The sequence below is a fragment of the Bos indicus genome, chromosome 29 (genome assembly GCF_029378745.1).
Source record: "Bos indicus isolate NIAB-ARS_2022 breed Sahiwal x Tharparkar chromosome 29, NIAB-ARS_B.indTharparkar_mat_pri_1.0, whole genome shotgun sequence".
In the NCBI taxonomy this organism is placed as follows: Eukaryota; Metazoa; Chordata; class Mammalia; order Artiodactyla; family Bovidae; genus Bos; species Bos indicus.
Window position 1 is genome coordinate 22,477,296 of NC_091788.1, and position 15,131 is coordinate 22,492,426.

Here is a 15,131-nt window from a genome sequence, read left to right on the forward strand (position 1 = left end):
TCGATCCCTGGTCAGAGAGCTAAGATCCCACATGCCTCAAGGGCCAAAAGGACCAAAGTACAAAACAGAAGCAATACTGTAACAAATTTAGTAAAGACTTTAAAAATGGTCCACATAAAAAAAAAAAATCTTAAAAAAAGAGAACTATACAATTATGTCTCATGGATGCCTAGAAAGGAGAACCAACACTACTGCTGGGAAAAAGAGAACCAATTTCAGGATATATATTTTCATCAGCTCCTTCTAGAATTCCTAATTCTGTCAACATAGAAACCTACAATTCTTGTTACTTGTTTGTGTTACAGCACATTGCATCTCAGTGGCTGGTCCACCTTCATGTCTCTTTGCCAGATTGTGAGTTACTTGAGGACTGAGATAGTACTTCATTCTAGTTTTTAATCCTTGAAATAAAACACAATGCCTTAATGGCATATAATATGTGTTCAATAAATACACATTGAATAAATAAGCACAGGGACTTAGACAGGACACAAGAGCAAATTAGTGTGACAGATCAACTGGATTCAAAGAATTTTAGAGATGGCCTTCATTGAAAAAGTGACATACCTAATTATGTTAGTGATTAGGCCCATGTCTTTGAGTTCTGAGTTTTTCCTACCGCACGATACTTGGGCTATTGATACATCTACCCACTTCCCCAGTATTAATAGTATTCTATCCCTAGGAATTTTTTTTAAGAGATATTCTTGAACAAGATGGCGATAATAGAACAAGAAGTACGACATTCCCTTCTATGATGCAGAACCATAGTCTGGGGTGGAGGTGAGGTTACAGGACCAATGAATGTGTACTGTTGTAGACATTTTAAGTATTCCAATATGTGTATCTCTTTTTATATGTGTTTATAAACATGTTTTAAAACTATAAATAAATATGTAAATACATTGGGTTTATTGAAAACAATTGCTAGAAGTAGTACAGCTTTTCTTAGCACCACAATAGTTCCATGATAAAAGAAGGAAAGGAGGGGGAGGAGAAGGGATGGAGGAAAAGAGAAGGACTTTGGCCACCTCCCCCCAAAAATATCCAACAATCAGCATCATAAAAGCACATGGCCCAAACCTTAAGAAACTCATGTTTGGCATAGCTTTTCTGCAGCTTAGTAATTGAACAGACATTAAATTGCTATTCAAGTGGTTCCTCTGCTAAGAAATGACAGTCACAAGTGTGTATGGAAAGTATTTCCATCTTGAAGTGTTTTTAGACAAAATACAGAAACTGTTGGTATCAAATGAAATAAAATACAAGAAACATTTTCTCAAGTGGTCTGTCCTTCTCTAATGTCTTCCTAAGCTTTGAAAATACACTTGCTTTTTTTTTTTTAATCACGGGCTTTTGTGTAGTTGTGTGAGAGCTGGAGGCAGAAATGGAAGAGACAAGGCCAGGCTGTGGGTAATGGAATATATTGTTAAGTAAACAGTGACTGATGACACCTGTGCTTCTTACATTACCTTGGGATAAGTCAGTCTGGCAGGTGTTCTGTTTTTGGCCAGGAACCCAGCCAGTATTCTGCTGAAATGGGATTTCAAGAGGAGCCTGATTACTCAGAATTATACTATCTCTCATCCCCAGACTGAGGAAGTCGATGGAGAAGAGGAAGAAAGTAAGACTGGTTTCTTAGAACTGTATTCAACTCATTGTGTGGGAACAGGCTCAACACAAGGGAACTAAATCTGACCCCATCATTTTATCACAGCTGAGTCACTTTATCAGGACATCTGGGGAATAAATTAATCTGAATGACTCCACTGTGTTCTGTTCCTCTTAGGATGTCTTGCTTGATTAAAGAAGGTGGGATGTATTACCCACATTAAGGGTCACCTATTTTTTCCCCCAATTTTCCACAAATCTGCTAAGTCAAACAAGGAAATGTGAAGATGCATTGAAAGTTTCTAAACTGGCAGTTATTGTTGGAACTATTCACTGGAATATGACGTTTTAACACGGGTCTGTGTCTCTTTTTTTTTTCCCCTCCTTCTTTCTTTACTCTTTTCTCCACTTTTTTCTTTTTCTTCTTCACTATTCTTCTTTATTCTTTTTTCCCTCTTTTTTGATGTAAATAATATCTCTAGAGTATAAATATTCAATATTATTAAATAAAGACAGGAACTTTGCAAGCAATATTTTTATACCCCCATTCTAAAGCACATGTTGGAGTATGTGAATTGCAACTCCCCAATGGCTATCTATGCCTCATATGCAGGGAAGCAGTTGCCATATGAACTATTTCCTTTTCATATTTGACATATGAAGCTCTGATTTAAACCATTAGTGAGGCCCAAATGGTTTTTCTCTCTGTTCTACTGTCCCTGACATAAAACACTTTGGTGAAAAACTCTCACTTAAACAGAATGCAAATATTTCAGTGCAGTTTCCCCAGTGTAGTATGAAGGAGACTTTAAGAGGCTTCTGTGGCCAAAGAGGCATGGAAAATTCCAGGTTAAACAAGATCTTATTATAGAACTCATTAGTGCCTTTCATACGCCAGAATGCATTGCCAAACTCTAGGTAGGGACTACAGTAAGCTGTATTTCTTAAACTAACCTACCCATGGAATTATTCATGCCATGGGCCATCTGGTGGTGTGAGTGTTTGATTAAACATTCTTTGAGAAATGCTGGTTTGAGGACTGCACACACACAGCATTCTAGCTGGCAACAATACATAAGAATCCACTTAGCACATTTCCTACATTCGATGAAAACCCCCTAACTATACAGACGGTTATGTTCCCAAACCCTGAAAAACTGTAAAGGGAGTTTAAAGCTTCTAGAAAGCCCCTTCCTTGTTTCCAGCTGCAAGAACAGAGCCTGGCATAGTGAGAGCAACCACAGAATGAGTCTTGCCATTTTGAAGACAGTCCCTAACTCATGTATGTGCTCTGAACTGGATTATTGGTAAAACTTTTCCAAAATCCCTTTCGTAGTTGTTTCACCACCTTCTTCCCCTGTCCTTCTCCCCTTCTCAAGGATGAGGGGTGGCCACACAGGACATAAGCTGGTGAAGAAAGGGAACCATTCTAGCTACTTTGCCCAGGCTCAGGTAAACAGCCCAAGGGGCAACATCTCCTCCTCCTTCTGCTAAGTTACAGCAGAGTTGAGAAATGCACATTTTCTCCAGAGCACAGGGCCATTCCAGACAAACAGAAAAAGGGAGAATCTTTTTCAAGCTTTGATTACTCACATTAACAATGTATCCAATTAGCATGGCACTAGATATAGCTGAATAAAATACGGTCCTTGTCTTTGAGAACAAAGACAGTACCTAGAGAAGAACAGGTATTTATGCCCAACATGATAAACACTTCACTAAATGTATAAGAACACTTGAGGAACCAAGGACACATTCGTCAATTTTACCGGGAATGAGAGATGCCAAGAAAACTTTCTATAGAAGACCGTGCAGCCTGAATTTTAGAAGATGAAAGGGTGTCTAAAAGTAGAAACCAAAAGTGAGCAGGGTGAGGACAGCAAATGAGGAAAAACACAGGGCATAAAATAAGCCTTGGGCATTTGGGCTTAGAGGACAGGTTTACAATAGATACATTACTATGCAAGAATGAACCCAGAGCGTAAAAAAGGCTGGGAAAGACAAAATCGGCCACAACATGGAGGCCTTATGTGACACATACATGAGTGCGGGCTTTACCCTGGACATTATAGAGCTCCCATAAAAATTTAATCAATTCTGAATTCCCTTTAGGTTGATCTTTCTGGTAGCAATAATACTTGTGGAGAATTACGAGACCAGAGTGGTCAACAGGGTCAGATACACCAGAAAGTGGTCTCATAATTTGAGGACTAAAATATTCATTTGATTCACTAATTCATTCATAAGGAGGTTAAGGGTGATGCTGGCCAGACCTCTGACTATAATGCCTTAAAGAAAGTGAATGAAGGTAACAGCTTAGAGGAAAAGGACTAAGATCAGAGTAGTCCCAGAAAAACACTTTTATAAGAGAAAGACTAAAAGGAAGATCTTACTCTAAATGAAGTCTAATCAAATCTTCCCACCCTCTCCCTCTCCCACAGAGTCCATGTAAAATATCATGTATGAAACGAGATGCCAGTCCAGGTTCAATGCACGATACTGGATGCTTGTGGCTAGTGCACTGGGACGACCCAGAGGGATGGTATGGGGAGGGAGGAGGGAGGAGGGTTCAGGATGGGGAGCACATGTATACCTGTGATGGATTCATTTTGATATTTGGCAAAACTAATAAATTATGTAAAGTTTAAAAATAAAATAAAATTAAAAAAAATAAAATAAAAATGAAGTCTAATCAAAAAAGTATAATTGAGAAAAAAGAAAAGTTGTTCTTACCAATATATAATGTGCCATTACATACTATTAATACCAAGTTACTCAACTACCTTACAAAATAAAAATGGAATAGTAGGATGCAAGGCATGTGACTGATCTTTAAAAACATTCCTGTGATTTTAACATCCTTTTAGGTGCATTATCAGAGAAGGCAATGGCACCCCACTCCAGTACTCTTGCCTGGAAAATCCCATGGACAGAGGACCCTGGTGGGCCGCAGTCCATGGGGTTGCTAAGAGTTGGACATGACTGAGCGACTTCATTTTCACCTTTCACTTTCATGCATTGGAGAAGGAAATGGCAACCCACTCCAGCGTTCTTGCCTGGAGAATCCCAGGGACGGGGGAGCCTGGTGGGCTGCCGTCTATGGGGTCGCACAGAGTCAGACACGACTGAATTATATTGAAGTGCCCTGCCTATCCTTTCATTTCTGAGTGGACTGAACATAGGAAAACTAAATTAAACTGGTATCGGATAAGATAACTTGATGGGCTAAGTGTATAATGTGCTGCCCTTAGCAGAAATGGGAATTCTCAATCTGTCAGACAAATTGTTATATTTCTGTTCATCTAAATATGCAATATAGGTTATAGTGTCACACAAAAGAGAATAAAAGGTGGGGGAATCTTTCTATATCCAACAGCACCAATCAGTCATTTCCCCAGATCTTTTCAGTTCAGGCCCGAGGGAAAGAAACTCTCAGCTAAGAGCCAGCTGTCCTTTTCAGTTCTGCCTACTCCTCATAAAGGGCATCATGGTTGGTGCTAGCTTCTAAGAACTCTCCCCGTGTATGTGAGACATACTGTACATATTGTACCAAAGGATCTTATCCGTGTATGTGAGACATACTTCAGTCTAACATCCCCAAGGTTTCCATTTTTCACAAAACCCAGAGGCAGTTCTGACATTCACACTCCAAACAAATGTGCTGAGAAGTAAATGCATACATGTAATCAGACACACCACTAAAGACCAAGAACGACTTAAGAGACAACAGAAGTAGCCAGGGAATTTTACTTCATCCTGTTTACTGTTACACCCAGAATCTGTTTTCTGTATGAGGAGGTAATGAAAATATTTCCTAATCTGCCAACAATGGTGACTCAAGGACTCTGTTAAGTAGAGGGAGGGTGACCTCAGAGAGTTAGACAAAATAGGGTTGCAATCTAAGCTTCTCTCTTCCTCTCAGCAGGTAATTCAAGTCTCAGATTCCTCAATAAAAAACCTGCCTAACAAGATCACCTGAAGAACAGTGGCAGACCACCTCCCACCCTGGTGCAGAGTCAGTAAAGGACAGTTGTCATCTCCATTGCATTTTGCCTTTCCTTCTTTAACAGTCCTTAAGATCCCACGCCTTCAGACTTCTTATCAATGAATAAGGGAGCAGGAACCAATAGTATCAAGGCTTAAGTGTTTTCAAAGACAATTTTCAGGAGCTGGACTTACTATCCTAAAATTTAAGGTACTACTCAGCAGAATTAAGTGATGCTGTACTTTAAATAAGATAAGTGGCTCAGTTTTGAGTCTTGAAACAAATTGCAGGATATAAATTTTCTCATAGGACTCTAAAAGAAATTGCAGTAACACTGGAATAGGTAGAGGTGAGACAGAGAGGAGACTGAATAGAATGAGTTCTGAAGTTCAAAAAGGAGCAAGTACTGGTAAGAAACCCGATGAATTTTACTTACTGCATCATCCAATAAGTTTCCTGTACTCTTTTTTCCAGAAGACTTTGAAGAAGGAGAAGGTGAAGGAGAAGGGGCAGAGAGTGTTTCTTCTTGTTCTATCTCTTTTTCCAATTTTATCAAACCAGGAGGCTCCACACCATACCTTTTTAAAAGACACCAGACAAGTAAACATGCATAACTTATAATAATGATGCACTTGACATACATTCAATTATGAACACCACAAGACCAAACTGCTAACTTTTCAAAATAACATTAATTTTTTTCTGGCATTCTGGTAGGTACTTAAATTGTAACCCTTTTAAGCAGGAAGAAAATTTTTATATATATACATACATACATACATACACATACATAAATATACATACATATATATACACACACATATATGTTTACATGTTTACAGGTATACGTGCTCAGTGTCCTCAGTTGCTTAGTTGTGTCTCTTTTGTGATCCCGTGGACTGTAGCCTGCCTGGCTCCTCTGTCCATGGAGTTTTCCAGGCAAGAATACCGGAGTGGGTAGCCATTTCCTCCTCTAGGGTATCTTCCCAACCCAGGGCTCAAACCCATATCTCTTACAGTCCCTGCACTGCAGGCAGATTCTTCAGCACCGCACCATCTTGGAAGCACTCCTGGTTCATAGCTGTGTCTTTTCGCTGTCACCTTGTGTGGCAGAAAGGGTAAGGGGTCTCTGTGGAGTCTCTTTTATAAGAGCACTAATCCCACTCATGAGAACTCTGTCCTCATCCCCAAAGCCCTGCTTCCTCATATCATCATAGCAGGCATTAGGTTTCAACGAACTATTTGGGGGGACACAAACATTAAGCCCAGTGTAAAGTCCTAACTTCTAGTACCTCTGAATATGACTGTATTTGGAAATAGAATCTTTACAAGGAGGTAATTAACATAAAATGTGGTCATTAGGGTGGGGCCTATTCCAATATGTCTGGTATCTTTATAAGAAGAGGAAATTTGGACACAGACAATACAGAGAGATGTCCATGTGAAGATATAGGGACATGACCATCTACCAGCCAAAAGAGGCACCTCAGAAGAAACCAACCCTGCTGATACCTTGACCTCAGAACTATAAGAAAAGAAATTTCTATTTAAGCCACACAATCTGTGGTACTTTGTTAAGGCACCCTAGGAAACGACTGTAGTCAAGAATTTGCCAAAGTTTTGTTAGTCACTGGCATACTGCTATAATTTTTAGAGGAAACCTATACTCTAGAAAACCAAAAGTGTTAAATTTTAAGTCAAAATATCTGTTGAGTAGATTTTTAATTCTCAATACATCATTTTATAATGAAATGTCATTAACATTTTAACATAATTTTATTGCAACACTAAATAATTCTCTGGAATTTATCTTCTATACTTTTTCTTTTCTAAATGAGGTTAAAATCTGTTAATAGTAAAAGGAGATTTATACTTTATAATATAGTATACAGCATATAAATAAAATCTTAAAAGTATTTAATAGTTAATTATATCTCAAAATTTAGTACTTAATGAATCAGTTTCTATATAGTGCTTTCAATCACTTTCTATTAATTGCTTCCAAAACTTGGAAACGTGTAAAAGAGGTTGAGGATATCCAAGTAGAGGCTGATAGCAGCTAATACATACTCTTCAGGTGACAGCCTATACATCAGTGAGTGTGTGTCATAGATGATGAATCTGCAGAAAAGAAGGGCTCCTACAGCAGCCAAGGGGCTTCCCAGGTGGCACAATGATGAAGAATCTGCCTGCCAATGCAGGAGATGCAGCAGACATGGGTTTCAATCCCTGGGTTAGGAAGGTCCTCTGGAGAAGGAAATGGCAAACCACTCCAGTATTCTTGCCTGGAAAACCCCATAGACAGAGGAGCCTGGCGGGCTACAGTCCCTGGGGTTGCAAAGAGCTGGACGCAACTGAGCACTGAGCACACATACACAGAAGCCACGACCAGCTCCACTGTTTCACCATAACAAAACACCTTCAAGATTCCTGACAAGAACAAAATCCACAAACCAGAAAATAGGCCTGCTCCAAATTTGCTGCAGTCTCTCTTAGACTGCAGAGTATACACAGTTGAATCAGGAAATACTGCATGGGTCAGTATACAATCTTGCAGGACAATATGTACATCACAGAAAGTAACAATGAAGGCCACAGTCAGAGCTTCCAACACTATAAATACAAAGAGCAGGGATGGGCTAAGGGGATGCTTATGTCTGTTTAAAGTCATGGCTGAAATCAGACCAAAAGATCCAAGAGAAAACACCAAAATTAAGGCCAGACTTTCATGTACAAAGGTCCATCTGGTATTAAAAAAATGCAGATGTCATTGTAATTAAGTTAGTTACAGCTATATATGAAAATATATATGAACAGACTCATAAGAACCTACAAAAATAAATTAAAAGACTCCATGTAGTACATTGATGAGTCAATAACATGAATTACCATGTTAATTTTGTCTTCAAATTTCAGATTTATTAGCTTTAATGATATTAGTGCTATAACTGAACTCCTATTTTGAATATAAATTTTTTAATGATGGAAATAAAGTCAGAGTCAAGTGGAAAACAGCAAACTTTCCAAATAAAAGTTCTTAAATGAATTTATAGAGAAGAAATTCACTGTTAATTGTATACCTTTATGGACTCAGAATAATGTAGAATGGGTTACATAGCATCATCAATTATCCTCTTAGGAACAACATAATGAAAGCATTTATAGTGTTAGCGAGAAAGAAAATGAATACAGAGAAAAAAAATAATTTAAAATGACAATATGGTAAAATTATATGCCGTAAATTATAAATGTCACAGCAGTTTAAAGACAGAGATATAGTTGTTAATAGCATTCACCTCTCTCCTAATCATATTTTCCTTAGAGTAAATGTGAAATTGATTTGATTTCCTCAATACATATCAATTGTATATTATAATGCCTAGGTGGGGGAGACCAAAGATAATTCTAGAGGATCTTTGAGTTCATGTAGTTATATCCTTTCAGTTTTATAGAATAAATAAAACAGACCCAGAGAAAATACAGAACTAGCTAGGAAAAGGACAAAGACACGATACAGGTTTTTTGACTTCAGGTTTTCTCCGATATTTTAATCAGGTGATCACATGTTAAAAAGAAGAGGAAAAAGTAACTTGGCAATTAAAAAAAATAGGCTATGGATTGCCTACAAAGTAAATAATCTATAGAGAGAGAATAAATACGTTGGTAATATGTCCCGTACCTTAGCATGACTGAATAGTACATTAAAAAAACACTGTTAAATGTAAAAGTTTAGATTATCACTCTCCCGTTCTAATGGTTTGTTCATTTAACTGACATTACATACGCGTCAAGTGCTCTTTGAGAGCTGGAAAACATACCAGAATTTGGTACAAAACAGTTTAAACTGGCACAACTCAAATAATAATTGCTGTTTTGATAACTGCTTCTAGTGAACAGAGTAATTTTTAGTTACATAAATCATTAGCGAAAAGACTTTAGGCGCTATCACATTTCAAACCTTTTAAACAGATTAGCCAGTTAATAGGACGTTTGTAGAAACATGCAATTGACTGCACATTCTGTAACAGTAGAGACCACTGTCTGATTCACAGCCACCTCAGCAGGTCGTACGAATCCTGGCTCACAATAGGTACTTAATAGCTACTGTCTGAATGGGGAAAAAACTCTGGATCCTCCTATAGCAATGTGTTCAGGTTCCAGAGATGAATCAGAGTTCATTGTTTTGGATCTTTAAATGTGTATCACTTTAATAAAACATATCAACATTAAATTTAAATAGGTACCTTACCCCTAAAAAGTGTTCTTCTAGAAGACTTTAAACCTTATTCAAAACTAAAATACATTTTTAACTTTCTAGAGCTCACTAATTACATTTTACTCAACCCAGTGTCTCATACAGTTGACAAGTACCAACAATATTCACTTAGAGATCTGGGTATCATTCTTCCCTGAGGCAGACTTGAGATAACTGTGCCATTAACCTACTCTTTACATTTAGCAAATCACCTTAAGATGTAGCAGAAGAGGGGGAGAGAGGGGGGAGGCAGGAAGGAGGGAGGAAGAGGAAAGTTAAAAGAATAACTGCAAACTGAATGTCTTCCATGTGTCTGGACCACTGGGGCATCTTGATATACATCATTTATGAGTCTCCGTTTTATTTCACTAAAAAGTGAAAATTCTAATTCCTGTGTTTCAATACAGTTAGAAGGAATAAAAACAGTATCCATTACATACCCAGTACAGTGTCTGACACAGGGCACCACCTCTGAAATGGCTATTGATAACTGATGTATCAAAGCTTGCAAACCAGGAAACTGCAACATTGAGGTCCTTTTGCTGAAGTTTTAAGTTTTTTTTAATATATTATGCCATCCAATGATATAATGAAAGTCTCATAATTAAGATGTAGTTTTGTTTTTTATGAGAAATGGGATATTCCTGCTGTATCAGTAAACATGGATGTCACAATCATCAGCAATTCTAGTTCTTTAATATGAGCTCCTGAGCCCTAAGGGCACTCAGGAAGGAAAGGATTACCTGTGCGCCAACAGCCATTAGACTGAAACCCCAAGGAAGTTCAGGACGTGAAAAACAGGATACTGGCCCTAGATAGCTGCGATGCATGTGAAAGGCATGATTTCAGTGAGCCCAGACTTTTGCATCGTCCCATAAAAAAGAAAAACACTAAATTCCTTAACCTGAGATATCTGGCTTCCTTTAATTAAAAACAATCGTTTTATGTTCAGACTGTGGGTGTGTGCTAAGTCACTTCAGTCATGTCAGATTCTTTGCGACCCTATGGGCAGTTAACTCATCAGACTCCTCTCTCTATGGGATTCTCAAGACAAGAATCCTGGAGTAGGCTGCCATGCCCTCCTCCTGAACCAGGGACTGAACCCGTGTCTCCTACATCTCCTGCACTGGCAGACGGGATCTTTACCATGGGCCACCGGTAAGCCCATGATGTTCAGACTACTTGCCCTTTGGGGTAAAACTTATATATAACCTGGCTCCTCCCCATGCCTCCTTGGAGCACTTCTCTCAGAGTCACTTGAGATGTTGTCTCCCAGCCATGAAATCCTAAAATTACCATTGCATAAAACATAACTTTCAGCTTTTAGATTGTGAATATTTTTTAAATTTACAATATTGTTATGTTACTATTGTTTGTATCCTTTACCAAAAACTCACATCAGTTCAGTTCAGTCACTCAGTCGTGTCCGACTCTTTATGACCCCATGGACTGCAGCACGCCAGGCCTCCCTGTCCATCACCAACTCCCAGAGTCCACCCAAACCCATGTCCATTGAGTCAGTGATGCCATCCAACCATCTTATCCCCTGTCGTCCCCTTCTCCTCCTGCCCTCAATCTTTCCCAGCATCAGGGTCTTTTCAAATGAGTCAGCTCTTAGCATCAGGTGGCCAAAATACTGAAGTTTCAGCTTCAACATCAGTTCTTCCAATGAACACCCAGGACTGATTTCCTTTAGGATGGACTGGCTGAATCTCCTTGCAGTCCAAGGGACTCTCAAGAGTCTTCTCCAACACCACAGTTCAAAAACTCACATAGGCTTCCTTTAAATTAATTTTCTCAGAATTGTGGGATAGCAGGAATATCTCAGTGCTGAAGCATAGCAGAAGTTATAAATTAATTTTTGCTACTAACTCACTGGATGAACTTCAACAGGCAATCTTTTTTAATCCCTCTAGACTTATTTAAATTCTTAGTTCCAACAAGGTATAACATTTTGTTATATTTAATGTTCTTAAGAGAATAACATAAACTGGGCAGTGATGCTAGAGGAATTTAACACTCTAGAATTCACAGCCAATTAAAAGTCAATCATAAGTGAAAACATCATATTGGAAAATATAAATTAGGTCAATTGGAAAATACGATTTCATTTGTAATTGTAGGTGGATTCATGCCACCTTTTAGAAACAGGTTGGTTGGGTTGAACAATTTTTTTTTCCTTTTAATATTTTAATAAAATGAAATAATATGAAAAATGTTATTAAAGTACCAACAGGTTCCACTCCATGTCCAAAACAAAACAAAGTTTCAATGAAGTAGAAAACACCACCACACATGGAAAACTGTGCCCTGGAGATTTTTCTTTATCTGGGAATGCTGAAAATTAGCTATGCCACTGAACATAGAAAATCAGCACTAAGCCCCAAATCTCTGCTTATACTGGCTTTTGAATACTTCAAGCTGTATAAGGTACAGTCAGCCAATCCTGAAATACACACTTAAGTACGACTCATTGGCTTCCTGTCTGTCTGGAGATGTCAACAGGCTGTAAATCATGAAATTCCCCTGCACCTGAAGCCAACTTAGTCACTAAAAGGTCTTTTTTTGGCTCTCCAAAAAGCTGCTTCACTCTGGTTTCCATGATTAACCCTATCCCATGCTACATTTTGATTTTGTCTAAAGGTTTTCAAAAATGTACACTGTTGCCTATTCTCATTCAACTACAAGATCTCAAAGCTCTGTAGGAGAAGGAGCAAATGTTACTTTCAAACTGAATAAGGGTCAACTACTATTGTCTAGAGGTTCCCTTGTGGCTCAGCTGGTAAAGAGTCTGCCTGCAATGAGGGAGACCTGGGTTCGATCCCTGATTTAGGAAGCTCCCATGAAGAAGGGAAAGGTTACCCACCTGGGTATTCTGGTCTGGAGAATTCCATTTACTGTATAGTCAGTCCTTGGGGTCGCAAGAGTCAGACAAGACTGAGTGTCTTCCACTCTCACTTTCACTGTTGTCTATTCTTGCCCAACTATAAGATTTCACAGCCTTGTAGGGGAAGGAGCAACTGTTGCTTTCACACTGAATAAGGGTCAACAAAAGACAGCAAGAAGGTTGGATCTGCTAAAAGCAAATCTTTGTATACCCCAGTGACATGAAAGTAGGGAATATACTGAAAGGGCAGTGTCGTATTATCATTTTTGGTCTCATTAAAAAAAGTGCTAGGGAAAGGGTCTTGTGGTTAATAACTTCATGATGAGATCTTAGGCATAGACTTTACATTTTTCTGACATAGGATATACCTTTTGAGATTGGTCTAGATGAAATAATTGAGCCCCCAAACTAAGCCCTGAACTAGAAAATTTACTCAAACTATTTACTAGATGATAATTTTCAAAGAAAACACATCTGGGGTCTATTTTATTAGACCTGGCTGCTGCTGCTGCTAAATCGCTTCAGTCGTGTCCGACTCTGTGTGACCCCATAGACAGCAGTCCACTAGGCTCTTCCGTCCCTGGGATTCTCCAGGCAAGAACACTGGAGTGGGTTGCCATTTCCTTCTCCAACGCATGCACGCATGCTAAGTCGCTTCAGTCATATCCGATTCCATGCGGCCCCATGGACAGCAGCCCACCACGCTCCTCTGTCCACAGGATTCTCCAGGCAAGAATACTGGAGTGGGTTGCCATTTCCTTCTCCGATTAGATCTGGAGGGATAAAGTTTAGACATTCCCCTTTCTTAAGGCATATAACAGATCACTTAAAGATTCTTGCAAGATAGTTTTTGCCCCATTTTTATTCTGCTTTAAAGTCTGGATGGAAGTTTCACTCAAATGAAAATAAATTTTATTCTTAGCAGTAAGAGTCAAGTTCTTTAAATAGGATGAGTTAACTAATAACCCCGGTGTAAGAATATTTTCTTTTAAGTAACATTTCATTATGTCACAAATTAAAATAGGAGGAAATATTCACAAAGTATATTTCTTTTAAACAGTCATAAATTTTGTTCAAAATGAAGCACTCAAAAATAAAAATAAAAAGCTTCCCTCTGATGTTGACTATTTATAATAGTAGCCCCAAACAAAATTAACAAAAGTTCTTTTTTACTTTTATCATAAAGCTAATCTTAATTTTTCAGTCTTAAAAAAAGGCTGAATTCTTAGTAATTTTTTTAAAATAATGAATATCAAAACACTCTCATTAAACAGATTTTTGAGGTTTTACTGACCTATTTTTGCTGAGTGTTTTACTTTGCAGAAGGCAAACATGCATATTTTAGACACAGAAACTGACATGGTTTCTGAAATATTAATGGAGGGATTTCACAGTGATGATACCTCTTTGTAGTTGAAAAATAAAGGGAAGTTTTACCCATGAGAGCAAAAATAAGTGGTCTCATTCTCCCATTTCAGAACTCAGAGAAGCCCACAGCTCTCAAGAGAGCTTCACAGAGGGTTCCCAGGCAAGGAATATGGCAGAGAATTAGAAACTTTTAGTTAATCATTTCTGAAGTGATGTTGATGCTTTTAAAATGACATTTATGTAATCCTGAGAAATAAATATTTAGGATCAAACATAAAAAATCATTATCTATCAGTAGAAAAAACACAAAATTCGCAACTTTGTGTTGGGATTTTGTCAGGGTCAAACTGCATCTGTTGTGTGTACAAATTAATGTGATTCTTGAGAGCTCTCCAAACATCACTTCTAGTTTTGGTTAATGCTATCTTAATTCAATAATGCTGTCCTAATTCAACATCATGGAAAAGTAAAAGGGGAAGGAAGCACCCATACAATAATCTAGATAAAGGTTTACTATGTCAAAACAAAAATTTTGGCCAAAATAAGATGAGAATGATGAATTTCCCTTTTTTTTTTCCTTCAACTATTATGCTTCAACACAGGACTAAGCTAGTGTTGTTTGGGTGTACTGGGTGACTGTTTTTGAAGTACAATTGAACTTCCACTAAGATTTTAATAAAATCTTCAAATGTGTCCAAAGAGAAATTTACACAGACATTTATACTTAAATGTTCATTCTATCCATTTGGGTATTCAGCTGTTTAACTTTATGCTGCATACAAAATAACAACCTGAATAATCTCTCAGCCTATTTTCTCTTTTTCATGGTATGTGTACAGTATTTCATAGCACTCAAGTAGGTAAGGAAGATAAAAAACAAAATTTACAAATTGAACACTGTAATGTGTTGTCTTAATCCTTCGATCGCTGCTTTGTGAAATTAGTAAAGTTTTTATAATGCGAATAATCTCTGCTTTTACTAGTACACATGGTCATTAGTGTGGTTAGAAATGTAGCCACCCATT

At 38.0% G+C, this 15,131-nt stretch overlaps 1 protein-coding gene across 6 annotated transcripts in view; it reads right to left on the reverse strand.

Annotated features, from left to right (window-relative positions):
- The window catches only part of GAS2 (growth arrest specific 2), a 180,492-nt gene that overhangs the window by 70,757 nt on the left and 94,604 nt on the right, over positions 1 to 15,131 (reverse strand). For all 6 annotated transcript variants that reach the window (XM_070782424.1, XM_070782423.1, XM_019955280.2 and 3 more), the window contains one exon: positions 6,033 to 6,174. In XM_070782424.1, coding sequence (XP_070638525.1) covers positions 6,033 to 6,174 — 142 coding nt within the window. The remainder of the gene's footprint in view (positions 1 to 6,032; positions 6,175 to 15,131) is intronic.